Genomic DNA, 14,588 nt, shown 5'->3' on the forward strand with positions numbered 1-14,588 from the left:
GAAAGCAGCTGTCTGGGGTGCCTTGGGAGGCTGCTGGGTATGGTCTGGGTGTGGGAGACTATGTATGCATGATCAGCCCTGACAAGCACAAAGGGCAGAGAGGAAGTGTGAGCTGAAGCCACTTACAGGAACAGGGAGCACCCAAGCAAACCCTCTGACAGGGTAAGTAGAAGGCACCTAGACAGCCAGGTCCCCAAGAAGGAGACATAGATCCCATCCTGTGCAACATTATGATGGGTTCCAGGCTCTTCAATTGCCTGGCCCTTTGTCTCCTGGTGTCAGGTGAGAGTTAACCTTGGTCCATGTACTTCTGTATTTTCCGTGGAACATCCTTTTATAATTTTTTTGAATATTAAATTTGGTTTCTTATTCCCACAGGTCCAGTGGATCCTAGAATTATCCAGACACCAAAACATCTGGTGACAGTCACAGGGAATGAAAGGACCCTGAAATGTGAACAGCATCTATCTCACAATGCTATGTACTGGTATAGACAAAATGCTAAGAAGTCCCTACAGTTCATGTTTTCTTATAGCTATCAACAACTCATGGAAAACCAGACTATCTCAACTCGCTTCCAACCTCACAATCCAGAGCAATCCCACCTAGACCTTCAGATCTCAGCCCTGGAGCCTGATGACTCAGCCACATATTTCTGTGCTAGCAGCCAAGACACAGCCCTGCAGATCTCTTGCCCCCCTGTACATAAACCTCCTCAGTCTAGCCAGGAAACGGTTGCTGTAACAGGTCCACCTGAGCCCCGAGATTCAGTCAGTAGTGCACAGGACTCAAGTAGAAACCTCAGACCACAACACCACCTGCCAATTAGATATCTTATTCCCAAATTCTATGTCTGCATAGCAGCAGTCTTTAACTTGAGTGAAATGGGATCTACAGTTGAATATGGGGCTGGCAAGCTCAACTGAAAGTTGTTTCAGGGGTGTTTAGTCCTGAGAAATCTTCTTTTGAACCTGTAACTGTTCTCACCAATCCTCTGCCAATATATGTCCTCATGTGACTTCTCTTTTCAATAATAACCTGTCCTCATTCCTGCTCAATTATGCTCACACTTTTTCCATGACACTCCACCTTCTCCCATGTGGCTCTACAGGTTGCCATATCCCAGGAAAATCATTCATTTGTATAACACAAATTACTAAACGGTCTTATTAATAAAAAATCTGGAGCCAGATATTGGGGTAAAAACCGAAAGTTCAGAGAAACAGAACAAGACAGCCATGTTCTTACCTCTATAAATCCTCAGTGTCAAGAGTGAGACTTTAATTTTGCTCATGCCTTTTATATGTTTCTGTACCCTACCCTCTTACTTTCTTTTCTTCCCAGTGCTGGGATAAAAGGTGTGTGCCACCATGCCTGGCTCTGTTCCCAGTGTGGCCTTGAACTCACAGCGATCTGAATGGATCTCTGCCTCCCAAATGCTAGGATTAAGGTGTATGCTACCACTGCTTGACCTTTAAGTTTAATATAGTGGCTGACTTTATCCTCTCATCCCCAGGCAAGCTTTATTGGGGTACACAATATATCATCACACTTCCCCTTTTTGTCTAAAATAATAAAAGAAGGTTATAACTAGTATAAGAAAAACTATATACAATAAGTACACATAAGTATATACAATGTTATACAGACAAGAATTACATTAACAATATCCAGTTCATTAACATTTGACAAATTCAGAGAAAATACTCCATTATTTTTTCTATTTTGCTGAGTCCAAAACGTATCTAATTCACTTTCTATCTTAACTTGTATTACCAACCAAAAATATCTTTTGATGTTTTTCAATCTTATACACTTTACACCTCCTTAGTGCCTTTCTTTTCTGAAATTGTTAACAAGGAAAACTATAACTATCTAATATTCAACTCCCTCAGAGACCAGAGAAGGAAATGATATTACCTAAGAAAACCGAAAGTGCTAACAAGTGACTTACAAAAAATATGAGAAATGACAGAAACAGCTGGCTGCCCAGACAGTCACCCAAGGTTCCTCTGCAATATTGGAGCATCCATCTTCAGCCTACAGGCCTAGTTATCTGACAGACTCATCTGTGAAGCAGAGTTTTCTAAAGAGCCTTCCTACCTTGTCTTGGCAAGGATCGACGGTCCTTTCTTTAGTGTCCTGCTTGTCCATTTTGGACAGCATACTGTCAGCTATTGAAGCAAGGGTACTTTCTTTCCCACTGGTTAACTTTTGCCACAAAGAAAGTAAATTCCATATGGAGTTTCTTCAATGCCTATTATCTTCTCTGAAGTAGACTGGTGCTGCCAGGAGCAGACATGTCTCATTGTCATAAGAAAGAAAAAAAATCTGTTATTAAAATACCTCAAATCCATATTCTGTAGATCTCTGAAGTATTTGAAGACGATCTGTATATCTAAGATATATCTCTGTTTGATCTTGAAAACAAAACTATAAGTTTAATTGTAATGACTAACTAATTTTCATTTCTTTACATCCTAGTTAGTTGATAATAATAACTTTCAAGGACTAGCAATTTGCATTACATTGTTAAATAAACTGAACAATACCTTGAGCAAGATTTGAAATATATGTACAGTATTTTCTAACAAAATCAATCTCAAATTTGTATCAATATACATAATTTGTATACAGTATACAAAAATCCAATCCAATGTAAAATATTTAAATTGCTTTCTAAAAGTAGATTCAATCATCTACCTTTTTATCTTATATTCATATTCTCTTATTTTTCAGAGTAAATGCAATAATTTACCTCTTATCTATATCCTCTTTTTTCTTTTTCTTTATTTTTTCAAAATAAGAACCCCAAATCTAATCTCCTTTGTAATCAAACACTCTAAGCAATGGCAATTATCCATAACCCATTGAATGACCAAAAAAACCACCCACTCCACCTCTTGGGAATATGGGAGTTGTGTTCTTAAAATTACTTGCTGCTGAATGGGGGCAAAGGCATCTTTAGGGGATCATGAAAAGAAAATTTGGGGTTAATTATGAAGTCCTGGGAGAGGTAGCTGTAACATTTGTTGTCCAGTCTCTGCATAATGGGAAAATGCAGGGCTTGTCTCAAGTCCCTGTTTGAGTAGTCTGTGAGGCTGGATCATCTCAGCTAGCCATCTTGAAATTCCCCTGAGCAGTTTGTAGTCCCAAGCCGATCTTTGGGTGGTGTTTGTCAACTTACTAGTATTATCATTGTCCTAATGGAATCATCATTGTGGGGCCCCATCATCTTTTTGGAAACTTCAAAATGACTAGTAGTCAAGGTCATGGTCCCTACAGAAAACCGATAGAGACTCAAACCTGAAATCATGTACAGGAAGCTAGATGAAGCCTTTTTTCTAGGATTAGTTAGTACTCTGTGACCATTAGCATCATGACAAAAGTTTAAAATATATTTATATATAAATCTTATAAATGTTGATATAAAATTCATACCTTAAGAAAAGTTTTAAAGAGTCAAAATAAAACCAAAGAATTATGAGATTAATAGCAATAAGATAGTCACTTAATTTTAGTTTTTCTTCTGTCCTACAACAGGTGGCTCTTCTGACATGATACAGAGATTTTGGATTTTCCTTTTAACAAGGATGCTTGGGTTTAGAGGAGAGAGCCACACTCCAACTCCAAAGCCTGATTTAATTTTTAATTGAACTGGGACTACATAAAGACCATTTATGTTATATGGCTGTAGAGAACAGCAAAAACAAATATGTAGGAAGACTTAAGAAATTTTTTCCTGTTAGATATGTGATATACCAATAGACCAATTTACTCTTTATCTTGGGACATTTTTTTCTGGGTGATTTTTTTCCTTTTCTTCAGATGTCTCATTTGTCCAGTGTTCTTCAGATTCCTTAGCCTTCATTCTCCTGAAAGACAAAAACAAAACCCTTCCCCAACCGCAACTTTGGGGAGGTTCCAAATCTAATCTTTATCAATTTTGATTTATGGTTTCTCCTGAATTTTTTGTTCTCTCAGCTGTTCTATCACCTGGAGCAGTATGGTTTTTTACAATAGGCATTAGGTTCCTTAATTGCTCTGAGAAGGGGTTTCTTCTATGATGGCAGGAAAGGACTGAACTGAATTTGTCATGGGGGCCTGAGAGAGGCCCCTAAGGGAGTTTCCTGACAGCAAAGGGAAAGAATTACCTTGTCTATCCCTTGTTAATCTCTGTTCCTTAGTCTAATGTTTTCCTTTGCCACACCTTCTGCATATTCCAGAAGGGAGAGGCGTTCTGTTGGGATTATTCCTTGAAAAAACATTGTTTCTAGGAATGTCTTATTTACAGTCCCTTTTTAGGTGACCTTGTTTACCACAATTGAAACACCTGACATTACTATTTTTCTTCAAACCTCTGGAAATCATATCTCCTATCAAAACATCATCATGGTCATGAGATTCAATATTAATTGTATCTTGGATCCATTCCTCCAAGGGGGCTGATCCAGCCTTTAAGGGCCTAATTATCCTTTTGCATTGTGCATTAGCATTTTTGAAAGCCAGAGATTCAATTACTATCTGTCTAGCTTAGAGTTTGGTATCATTCTATTAACTGTTGAAGACAGTCTTTGTAAGAAATCTGTGAAGGTTTCTTTGGGGCTCTGTATATCTTTTGTAAATGACTTGAATTTCTTTCCTACTGCTTCAATTCTATCCAAAGAATTAAATTGTTGCCATTTGGAACAAAATTAGGGTATGGTCATCATATAAAGATTGTCATTGTATATCATCACATTTGATCTGTGCTACTGTTGGATTTACTCTACTTGCTTATGGTCAGGTTCTCAATTCTTGCTTTTCCTTCCTATTGGAGCTTTTAATACTTTCATGCTTGACTGTTTCCTTTCATCTCTTTAATCTTCAGGCTGAATCTTTGTACTCTGTATTGTTAACTGTAGACTCTGTTGCCTCTGAATTGTTGCTCACCACAGTATGAAAGAAAAAACATCCTGGCATTTCTGAGAAAGAATTAATTCTCAGAACTTCCTTTGCTGAACACTGATTTCCCTCTAATTATTCATGGTAATGGCCCTCTGTCCTGTGCACACCATCAAATCTCAGGCAGAATAGAATCCTGAACCCTGGGTGTCTGGTATGTACATGGTACTAAAGTTTGCTGCTTTTGCCCACAGAGGGCACTCTATTACCACTCACCAGTAACTGTCAGACCTTGCCTATGGGACCATAGGAGTGTAGTATGCCCTGTCTCTGTTTTTGATGCCCAGTCTCTCAAGCTAAAAGAAGCAACATTCCTGCTGTGACCCTACTATGGATATCTGGCTCCTATGTTGGATATTTTTTAGTCTCCTGAAAGCAGGTGGATTCTTAAGAATTCCTGATAGTTTTCATTTCATAATGAAACAATTTTAAACCATTCTATTAATCTTCTTTCTCATTTCACAGGACTCACGGGACCCAAAGTCGTGCAGATCCCAAGTCATGAAGTAATACATGTGGGGCAGATGGTGACCCTCAGTTGTGACCCTGTCTCTAATCACCTTTACTTCTATTGGTATAAACTGATCTTGGGACAGCAGATGGAGTTTCTGGTGTCTTTCTACAGTGGTAAAATCTTGGACAAGTCTAAACTATTCAAGGAGGATCGGTTTTCAGTTGAAAGGAAAGAGGATTCATATTTCACTTTGAAGATCCAGCCCACAATGTTGGAGGACTCAGCCGTGTACTTTTGTGCCAGCAGTTTATCCACAGCCTTGCAAAAACACCTCCTTCCTGTACACAAACCCTCATGTGTCTGCCTCTCTCCTGGCTTCCCCAGAAGAAAATCTGTTTATTTATCTTTTTAATTGCAGTTGTTTTTAAACAGATAAATACCTGATATTAAATGACCAAGATAGGTTATCTCACCCAGAGATGGTCAGAAGCCATGGGATATACAGATGGTCTACAGACACCATAGATGTGACTGGTAAATAAACTGGAGTGAATAACCTCTTAGCAAGGAACTGAGTGACTCATATCTTCTTTTTTTTTTTACCTTCTCTTTAATTACATTGGAATTTTTTAATGTTTTATTAACAGTTGTTTAGATAAAGTATTTTAACCCATAAGGTTGACGTTGCTGTGGGATGTCTTTCTATACACTGGATATGTGTTGCTCTGGTTGGCTAATAAATAAGCTAATTTGGCCTATGGCAAGTCAGCTCAGAGTCAGTAGGAAAATCCAAGCAGAGATACAGAGAGAAGAAGGGAAGAGTCTAGAGAGACGTGAGCCCGACCCTCAAGGAACAATAAGATGCCAGCAGATAGATAATGCCACGGGCATATGGCAACATATAGATTAATAGTAATTGGTTAATTTAAGATGAAAGAGCTAGCTAGAAAGAAGCTGAAGCCATAGGTCATACAGTTTGTTATTAATATAAGCATCTGAATGATTATTTTATAAGTGGCCACGGGACTGCAGGTGGGAGAGATTTTACAGAACCACAAGGCTGGGCAGGAACAATAAACTTCCCTCTACATGAAGTAGGGTCACTACTTCCCTGATCATCACTCCTAGTGACTCAAGGGCCACATTTGTAGTTACTGCCACTGGAAAAATCAGATCTGTCAGATAAGAAATTCTGATTTATGAGATGGAGGAGGAAGAAATTGACACTGCAACCACAGACACAATAAGGATCCCGTTGATTCTGAACTGGAAATGTGCTTGGTCTTTTATTGGAAGCAGGAAGGTAAGGATAAAAAATGGAGTTTATATAAATAGATGTTAAAAAAATAGAGTCTAAAAAAATAGATGATCATGTGGTCACAAATTTTCTACTCCACATTGGGAACAAGGTAAAGTTGACCTGGAATTCAATGAATTCACTCAAGTTCCTCTAATTTGTGCTGTGGTGATAGTGACAATTTGGTGAGTGAATCAGTCACAATATGAGCAAGTAGATCTACTTAAGGGATCAAAGCCATAAGGAAGCAGTTCTCAACCTGTGGGTCTCGATCTCTTTGGGGAGTTGAATGAATTTTTCACAGGGATTGCATAAGAATATCTGCATTTCAGATATTTACATTATGATTCATAACAGTGGCAAAACTATGAAGTAGAAACAAAGATAATTTTATGGCTGGGAGTCACCACAGCATGAAGAACTGTATTAAAGGAACGCAGCACTGAGAACCATTGCCATGAGTAAAGGTTGGGGCCATCCCACTGAACAAGGAACAACCCACAGAAGAGCAGAGCAAGGCTAAAGGAAATCTAGAACTGCTGTTAGAGATGGAAAACGAGAAGCATCAGCTATGCCTTGGGTACCACTGTTTGCATCAGCTCTGAAGTTTACTGCTATGAACCTCCTGTGTTTGTAGCTGTTGGGGCTGACCATGACCTTCAAGCCATGATTATTTGGCCTTGATAAAAGTGAAAACTGTGTCATTTAATGCCAGTCACAGCTGTGATGAGCAATTCCGTGCAGACCTGCAGACATTGACTCACTCTATTGGAAAGGTGTTTAGTTGTGGGTTTGAGTTATAGTAGTGGCCTGGATGGCACTTATGCAGGCATAGTCCAAAAGTGTGCAACAGTGGATCACAGGATTTCCATTTGTCTGACTCTCTAGAAATCTTAGATTGGCAGTCAATCACCTGCCTACACCAATGGCCCAATTAACATGGTTTTGTTTGTACTTTTCTCTTTTTCTGTGTCTCTGATTTGGTCTGGGCAGTTTCAACATTTCTTTCCATCTTATCTATTCTTTAAGCTTTGTTCATTCTCTTTGTAAACAAATATATCGAATGTATATATTAGGCAATCAGTATAACTCAGTCCAGAATTTCCATTTAGACCATGATTACAGTTTCAAGTTGTCTGCTAAAATTCTCCATTACATTTATTTTGTTGAACATTACCTATTTAAAGATCTGTGTCTAATAACTGTAACATCTAAACTTGTATGAAACCTTTCTTTGTCTGTTGTCATGTCTTGGTTTGTTATGATATTATCTTGTTTCCTTATAGACCAATTAAGTCATGTGAAAGCTGAAGTACATGAAAAATTAGAGACAATTTGAATCTCTGAATGATTTTATCTTCCTCTTGAAAGGACAGAGATGGCTTCTGCTAAGAAGTTTTAAGGGAGGCAGGTCATTTTCATTAAGCTGATGTTTGAGTTAAGTTGAAGGTGGGTTTTATCGATACGATGGGATCATTGTTAACTCTTATATTTTTGGTTGTGAGCCTAGCCTTTAATGGCTGAGCCATCTCTCCAGCCTGATCATTGTTAACTCTTAAAGGGTCAGTGTTTTAAGTTTTAAAGAATGCTTTGAGCACTTAGCTTTATTGATATGAAATTCATATAACATAATATTTATTCAAATGTAAAATTCCATGAATTTTAATGAATCTGTGGAGATATACTGGTGTACCATGGTCTCGCACTAAAATATTTTTATTCTCCTCAAAGTTCTCTTGTGTTCATCTTGAGCAGTCCCCTGCTCCCAACTGCATACTCAAGGCCTGGGGCTCTCCCAGGGACTTTTTGATCAGTATCACTGAACATCATGTTATTCTACACATCCAAGAGCTACTGGTTGCTTTAGGAAGCACCCCACTCTCTCAGCCTTATTTCCTTCAGGCACTTAGCAGATTGTGCTAAGTTGGCAAGTGGTCTTAAGGCAAATGCCTGTCAGAGTTATATTTGCTCTGAATTTTGGTCTTTTGTGTCCTCACTACATTTGCAACCACAAATGTCTCCAAACACAAATCATTTCTATTGTAATGAACTTTTCTAGTTGATTTTGGTGTGAAAATTGTCATAATCTGATCCAACTCTGAAAGCAAGGGTCTGTTCTGAGCATGCTCCCATATGGGGTAGAAACACCCTTAAGAAAGTAAGAAGTTCAACCTTCTGCAACTTGTTCCATCATCACTGCTAGAAGTCCCAGCATATAAATTAATCTGAAGATATTTGACTTTAGTGACCTGGATGATATCATCTCTTGTTTTCCACATAGGGAATGGGTATCTTTAGGGTCCTATGGAATACTGATACGTGTTATTTTGCTTCTGGTAAGTCTTTATTCTCATTATTGATCAATGGGATCCCAACTGGCATCTAGTTCAGAACATTTGAATGGCAATTTCCTATGTGTTGCATAAAATTTGGAACCTGAACAATAGTTAAGGGCATCAAGACATCCTTACATGAAAATACCCTTTATACACACACACACACACACACACACACACACACACACACACACACACACACACACACACACACAAATGTAGACCACTCAGTGTCTAGTTGAAAACTCAAACATCATTTGCAGAATCTGTAAGACAGATATTTTCCATCAAATTATAACCAGCAAGAGAACAACTATCCAATAGTAACATTTCAGTCTCTGCTGCAGGGCTTATCATTCTTGAGTTTTAGAACTTGAGCATGCTTCTGATTCTCACAGCTTACCCCTGTGCATGGGCCTGAGACCATGTGCTTTGTGTGACTGCCCAGGCTGAGTGGAGAGGGAGCTTAGGTCAGGCTTGTGGCCTCTGTGGACAAAAGTTCTTTTCTTTTCCTGGGAAAGGTGCTTCTGAAGCCAAGGGTGCCTAAAGACAATCACACCCCTCTTCTAGCAGCACCCCAGGAGCCCTTTTCTCCCCAGTGGCCTTAGTCAGCCCCTGCATCACTCTGTTCCCAACCTCTTGCTTATTCCCTGAGGACCACTTTCTCAGATGGTGCCTGATGGAATTCAGTTTGGGATGGGAAAGCCTTGGACAATGACAACCCTTCTCCAGTGTGTATCCCTGCCTCTAAGAACTCTGCCATTCACCTACCCTAGTACACAGCAGAAATGCTAAATTCTAAAACTTTTTTTGTCTTATATGTTTGCTCTGTTTCCCTTTTGTATTTTGTTTGAATAATGAAAAGCATGAAAGGAAGAAGATTTATTCAATGTGCTCACATTGGAAAGAAGGTCAGAAAGACCCAGTGAATCCCCAAAGTCCATCTTCAGGCTTCCACCAATAAGAAGTTTCCTTTCAGTTTTAAACAGAGGGCCAGAGATGTGCATATCGAAGCAGTTTCTACTGGTCAAAGTGTGGACCTGTCCATCAGTGTTTCATCTCCATCCTCCTGAAAAGTAGACTGACAATTGGCACATTTTTTTTCTGGGAAAAATTTTACTTTCTAATGACCCTACAAGATTCCCAGGAGTAGTCTAATGTCATGAAGTTCAATGTTTCAATAGTCTGATAGCCAAAATGAGATAGATATACAGTGTTTCTTCAGAATGCCTTCCCTCACTTCAAGTTACATTGTTCTTTATTGTGTTGCTACACCTCAACCTTGCAGTGGAATATGTCTTTTGTGAAACAAATATAAACAGAAAGCATGTAGGGATCAAGGTTAGAATGCTTTTTAACTCACTGGCCCCTAGGAGGAGCTATGACTCTGAGATTAAGCCTTCTAAGGAAAATGTGAGAGAAGTCACTGGTTGAGAGAGGGTTAGGAGGAACCTTTTTTTGGTTGTTGTTTTTTGGTTTTTGGTTTTTCGAGACAGGGTTTCTCTGTGTCTTTGACTTATTTATAGCATGGGAAAGTGTGGTCTTCGGAGGCTGTGAGACAGGGATGTCATGTGAAGCGCCTCTCTCTGAACTGAAGTTCCAGCAGATGGCCTGGCTGACTTCTTTTTTGTATGTGATCCTGCATGGGATTAGAAAGTAGGGTTTGTGGTGAGAAGGCTGGGAACGCACAGGCAGGTGCAGGTGGAGAACCCTTCCTGAAAGTAATAAACAAAGCTCTGGAAGGGAGGCTTTATGCCTTAGCTCAGTCAAGTCTAGTCAGTCCAGTCTTTCATGATGTGAGCTCCTATACCCAACAATGAATGCTGCAGACCAGGGCCTCCTCAGGACACTTGAGGATATAACAGAAATCTACAGGTGAGGTCAAGAGAACAAGAGTCTCATTTATATGTCCCTCAAGCCACACCATTGAGGAATTATACCAGAGAGGTCTTGTTGCTGTTCATCTGCTGGGGTTGGGCTTTCTCTCCATCCTTGAAGCATGAACATTCATTCATACAAAAAGCATTTCTTCTGGGAATAAGAAAATTTCCTTCAAAATAGCAGCAACAACACCAAAAGATAGCAGGAACACACCCCTGTGTGGACTCCATTTAAAACCTCTGTCTCTATCTACAAATACCCCTGGAACTAGGGCCAACATTTTGATGCTATCAAGATACCAAGAGATAGAAAAGCTGGTGGCATTGACTGGCAACCAGAACACAGGTCTGAGACAATGTGTTTTTATATAAGGCTCTATTCACCTTTACAGCATTTCGAATTTCCCTTGCTTCTTGGAAATCCAAAATGTCATAAAATTACATTTTCTATGGGCAGATGCTAGGCAGCAGAAGGAAGTTCTAGGCCATCTTCCCATACTGCCATACACATCACACCATTCTGCACCAAGGAGGAGTCTAGCCAAATTGTCGAACCAGAAAACAATCCCCTTTTCTGCAAAGGTTAATTTTGTAGCTCATCTTAGAATGAAACAAAGAAATATATTAAAGATTACCAACTCAATTTTCTAAGTTGAAATCTAAATCATTTTCTGTGTCAAAAGCTAACTTCAAAATCTGCTGAGAATTATGAACATCAGAAAAGGCAAGTACACACAGGTCTAGCATCAAAATTAAAATTTAAACCTAAGGACTTTAATTTAGGGCATGGAATTCATGATCTTTTGGATTTTTCTCACTAGTAGTCAAATACACTATCTACAACTTCTTCCCAATGGTGAACATAAGGTAAAATATTACCACCTTTAGAGCTAGCAAAAGGCCTATAATTCATATTACTACATTTAATTATATTACATTACAAATATGATATTAATAAAAATACCATATTACAAATATTTTTAATTGTTCTTTACAAGAAACTGGATCAAATGCTTAGTGATCCATACAATAGTACGAATAGCACATGTCTTTACTTAAGGAGGACAGATGAGAACTCAGTAGTTAAATAGGTAAACAAAACAACTGATACTTTGTAAAGCTGGAGGGCAAATGGCCTGTAATGTGATGCTTTCTCCTTCCGTTTGGTCTGAATTTTTACTTGGGAAACTGTCAATAACAAGAGACAGTATGTATGTTGACTGTTGCAATTTTTTTTTGTGAGAATGCTGATTTTTCTCTTCTGGTTCAGAGCCACTGGAATCCACCCCAATCTGAGCAGAACAGAAAGGCTGCCCTGTGCCTTGTTCCTTAGGATACCTGAGAAACAGCCTGAGCCCAGGGCAGGGAACATCTGGGACAATGGAATCTCCTGGGGCTCCTGTGCAGCACTAAGCACCTGACAGGGCTGGCTGTGGACATTCTGTCTCCATCCTGCTCTGCCAGAGCACCCAGCAGTGTCCCCTGACTGCTCAGGGAGTTTATTCTGATGGAAGCCACCCAAAGCAGAAGCGACAAAGGAAGCTTTGGTCCAAAGTAGATGATTTCATACACAGAACAGAGAAACATATACTATGCGTTTCCCACTGAAACACACTCTCCAGTGTGGGCAATATAAGAGCTTAAAGAAGCAAATTCAGATCAGTGACCAGAATAAGCACCTGGCTGTTGCTTAGTCTACTTCCTGTTTGTTCTGGTTCTTCCCTAGCCCTCAGCCCCAACCCCACTGCTCCTAAATATTTCTATTTTTAGGTGACAGCCAAGCTACAATTGCTTGTTTTCATGCACACCCTCCCTTGACTTTTCTTACTGATGTCTGGCCCTTGCCATGGATTGCAGACTCACCTCTGGGTTCTCTCTGTTCAGATCTTGCCTTTCTAGTTCAGCTAGACCTATCAGGAAGGAAAGTTTACATTTGTTTCTTCTTATCTTCCAGGCAATTAATGAAAAATCATGACATAATCTTCTGTTTTTTAACTCTTAAAAAAACTAATAGAACTTAGAACTAACATTGCCTCTTGTGAAAAAAATTTTTTTTCCAGTTAGGGTCATTTCAGCATCATTTCTAGGAGTTGTTCCCTTGATTGTGTTAAGAATATTTGAAGAAAATAGTAGGGTAGTTTTGGAGCCCACAAAGTTTTCCTAGTTAGATCTGAGCTTGCTTTACACAGCAGGGCTGCATTAAAGGATGGCTTGACCACTTGTATGGTTACCAAGTGTCTGGGATGGTCTGCACTTGGCTGTGCTGTGGGGAGGTCTTTTGCTCCACCCCTTGGCATTTGTTTAAAAGCCCTTAGACAGAGACAGTTTGGGCCCAATGGATTAGGATCCAGGACCTCCCAAGGCGATTCTGTGTTTCTGTCTATCTCTTTCTAGCATCTTTCTATCTAATTTTTCCTTCTCCTCCTGCACAAGAGTACCTTGGGGAAAAGTGGGGGTGGGATTTCCCCAACGAATGGTGCCGGAACAGGGAAAAAGACAAAGACAAGCAACAAAAATAACAGCAAACAAACAAACAAACAAACAAACCCCAAAAACCCAGGTCCTTGGTAAAAGTGCTATTTGGGTTTTGCTGAAAGCATTTGGGCCAGTCCAGTTTAGTAGTGAAAAAAGAAAAATGAGACAGGGGATTTTATCCTTGGGAGAAAAAGAAAAAAAAAAGGAACTGAAAGTGTGTCCTTAGAATGCTGTAGCATAGAATCTTCTCTATCAAGGTTTCTGTTGCTCTCTTAAAATTTTATCCATGAAAATTAAGGGAAAGATTGTAGTAATATTGTGCAAAAAAAAAAAAAGCAGAGTATGGTAGAATACGAATATTGGGAAGAAAACTTAGAAAAAGATAAGCAGCAATACTGAGGAACTATGTCCTTAATTTTATTATTATTGGGCTATGAACACAATCTGGGAAAAATCAGAGAGAAAATAGGGAGAAAAAGATTCCTATGGAAGCTTTTGGCCTGAGGACAGCAAAAATGCTAAGCCCAAGAATCAGAGGAAAGAGATTTCCCCTGAGGCAAATACAGATAAAGCAAAAACCCTCTGCTCTGTCAGCAGTGCCTGAGAAAATTTGTACAACACCATACATGCAAAATTAGTTTCCTTTTGGCTATGATGCCAGAGTTTAGACAACAGAAGTTTTTGGAAAACTTAGTGGTCTTTATCTCTCAAAAACTAAAGGCTTTCTTGGGAAAAACTTAATCTCTTTGCCTGCTTGGGCCTTCTCCAACACTGGAAGGCAGCTAGCCTGCAGCCAAGGAAGAAACCTTCAGGTGGCAGTGGATGCAGCGCATAGGAGCTGAGTGGGCTTGCACTTACAGACTGTAATAGTGAGCTGCTGACTGCATCTTCTGTGTACCAACAACCCTCCTAAACACACAGGAGAGCAGATTTCCATAGTGTAGTGATTATCACATTTGGCCAACACACAGGTGATATCCAACAATCAAGGACACAGGACATCTAATAGGGTTAGATAGTCTTGTTATGAGTCTAGACTCTGGCACTCTTGTAGCTATCACTGTCACTATTCAGAGGTGAGAAGGAGGGATCAAAACAGGTAAAGACTATGCTTTATTTCAAAACTTGTGTCTAGGAGACCAAGTCTTAAGTATGCAGCAAAGCAATAAAATGAAATCATCCTACTATCTTAAACTTTTAAC

General features: G+C 39.4%; 1 gene segment (V, D, J or C); it reads left to right on the top strand.

The window, feature by feature from the left end:
• The first annotated feature begins 233 nt into the window (after nucleotides 1-233).
• On the top strand, nucleotides 234-926 carry LOC128099525 (T cell receptor beta variable 3-1-like). The segment is given in 2 exon segments: nucleotides 234-282; nucleotides 379-926. Coding segments are annotated over 2 exon segments (597 nt in total).
• The last annotated feature ends 13,662 nt before the right edge of the window (nucleotides 927-14,588 follow it).

Source organism: Peromyscus californicus, unplaced genomic scaffold (genome assembly GCF_007827085.1).
Source record: "Peromyscus californicus insignis strain IS unplaced genomic scaffold, ASM782708v3 Scaffold_6__1_contigs__length_162567912, whole genome shotgun sequence".
NCBI classification, from domain to species: domain Eukaryota; kingdom Metazoa; phylum Chordata; class Mammalia; order Rodentia; family Cricetidae; genus Peromyscus; species Peromyscus californicus.